At 45.1% G+C, this 1,363-nt stretch overlaps 1 gene segment (V, D, J or C); it reads right to left on the reverse strand.

Moving 5' to 3' along the window:
- Positions 1–341: 341 nt before the first annotated feature.
- On the reverse strand, positions 342–1,048 carry LOC121312277. The segment is given in 2 exon segments: positions 342–815; positions 958–1,048. Coding segments are annotated over 2 exon segments (375 nt in total).
- Positions 1,049–1,363: the final 315 nt, after the last annotated feature.

Consider the following 1,363-nt stretch of genomic DNA (forward strand, 5'->3'; position numbering starts at 1 on the left):
TGTTTGTGTTGAGTACCTGAACAATCCTGTCTCTAAACAAACTGAAAGCATGTCAAACACAGCCCCAGCAGAGCTGCATTGTATCCATTTAGCATGGATTGCACTCTGCAGCATGGCAGGGCACCCCTGTGCATGCCGACAGTCTGCCTCAGTATTGCTGCACATTTTCTGAATTCGTTTGGAAGATATGGATAAATAGTTCCTATCTCTGTTGGCAGTGTGAGCAGAGCTCTTTAAACAGTGACTTATTTGCAATGAGCAGACAAAGGAGAGACACACATCATTGCAGGTTTTCTACGTAGTCTGGTTTAGTAAATGCCTTTCATCTGAACTGAACATTCAAGTAAATAACATGGAATTGCATCTAAATGGCATTGACGATGAACAACAGAATGATTCAGCTAAGAGTATTGCTGATCAGTGCAGTGTGCTGTAGAGCACTCCACTGTGGGTAGAGTTTCTGTACAAGCAGTGCATTGAATTAACTCACTGTGCAACAGCACAGTAATACAGGGCAGAGTCTTCAGTCTTCAGGCTGTTCATTTGTAAATACAGCATGCCGTTGGAATCGTCTCTGGAGATGGTGAATCTTCCCTGGACAGACGAGGCATAGCTTGTACTACTACCAGCAGTATCAATCCAAGCCACCCATTCCAGACCCTTTCCAGGAGCTTGTCGAATCCAGCTCATCTCATAAGCAGTGATAGTATCCCCATCACTGTCTTGCCCGGAGCCTTGACAGGACAGTTTCACAGAACCTCCTGGCTTTCTAACCTCAGGATCGGACTGCTTCAAAACAATGTCCGCCCAAACACCTGAAAGCAGAAAAGCACATCAAAACCCTTCACTGACCTCAAAGCAGCACACAACGCTGTTCTAAATGGCTGCTGCAAAATTCACAAGCCAATGACTTGGCTTTGTGTGAATGATTGTAATTCAATCAGTCCAGGCTCCTACCTGCCAAGCAGTACAGTACGATGCAGAGCTGTGCAATGCCTCCCATGTCTGGTTCGGTAATGAGGCGCTACACTGTGTGTCACTTCTATACCATTGCCCAGGTCCCTGGCATCTGCCTTCTGGGTGCCTCTGCTCTGCAATAAATAGGAAGTGGGGGCTCTGAGTTTGCATATGGCTGGATAAATTCAGCAGGATACAGAGTTCACTGAACACAACACAGGAACCCATGTAACAGTTTGCTTACAGTACAATGGACTGTGGATTTGTTATAGCATGTTATTGTATTATTGGTTGATGCCGTGAGAATATTCTTTGCAATGATATTAATAATACATCACGGTCCTGTTTGATTCACACTCACAGGCTTGTTTGCAGTGATTGAAAAGCAGTGGCTTCACTGGGGATG

The sequence above is a fragment of the Polyodon spathula genome, unplaced genomic scaffold (assembly GCF_017654505.1).
Source record: "Polyodon spathula isolate WHYD16114869_AA unplaced genomic scaffold, ASM1765450v1 scaffolds_3787, whole genome shotgun sequence".
In the NCBI taxonomy this organism is placed as follows: domain Eukaryota; kingdom Metazoa; phylum Chordata; class Actinopteri; order Acipenseriformes; family Polyodontidae; genus Polyodon; species Polyodon spathula.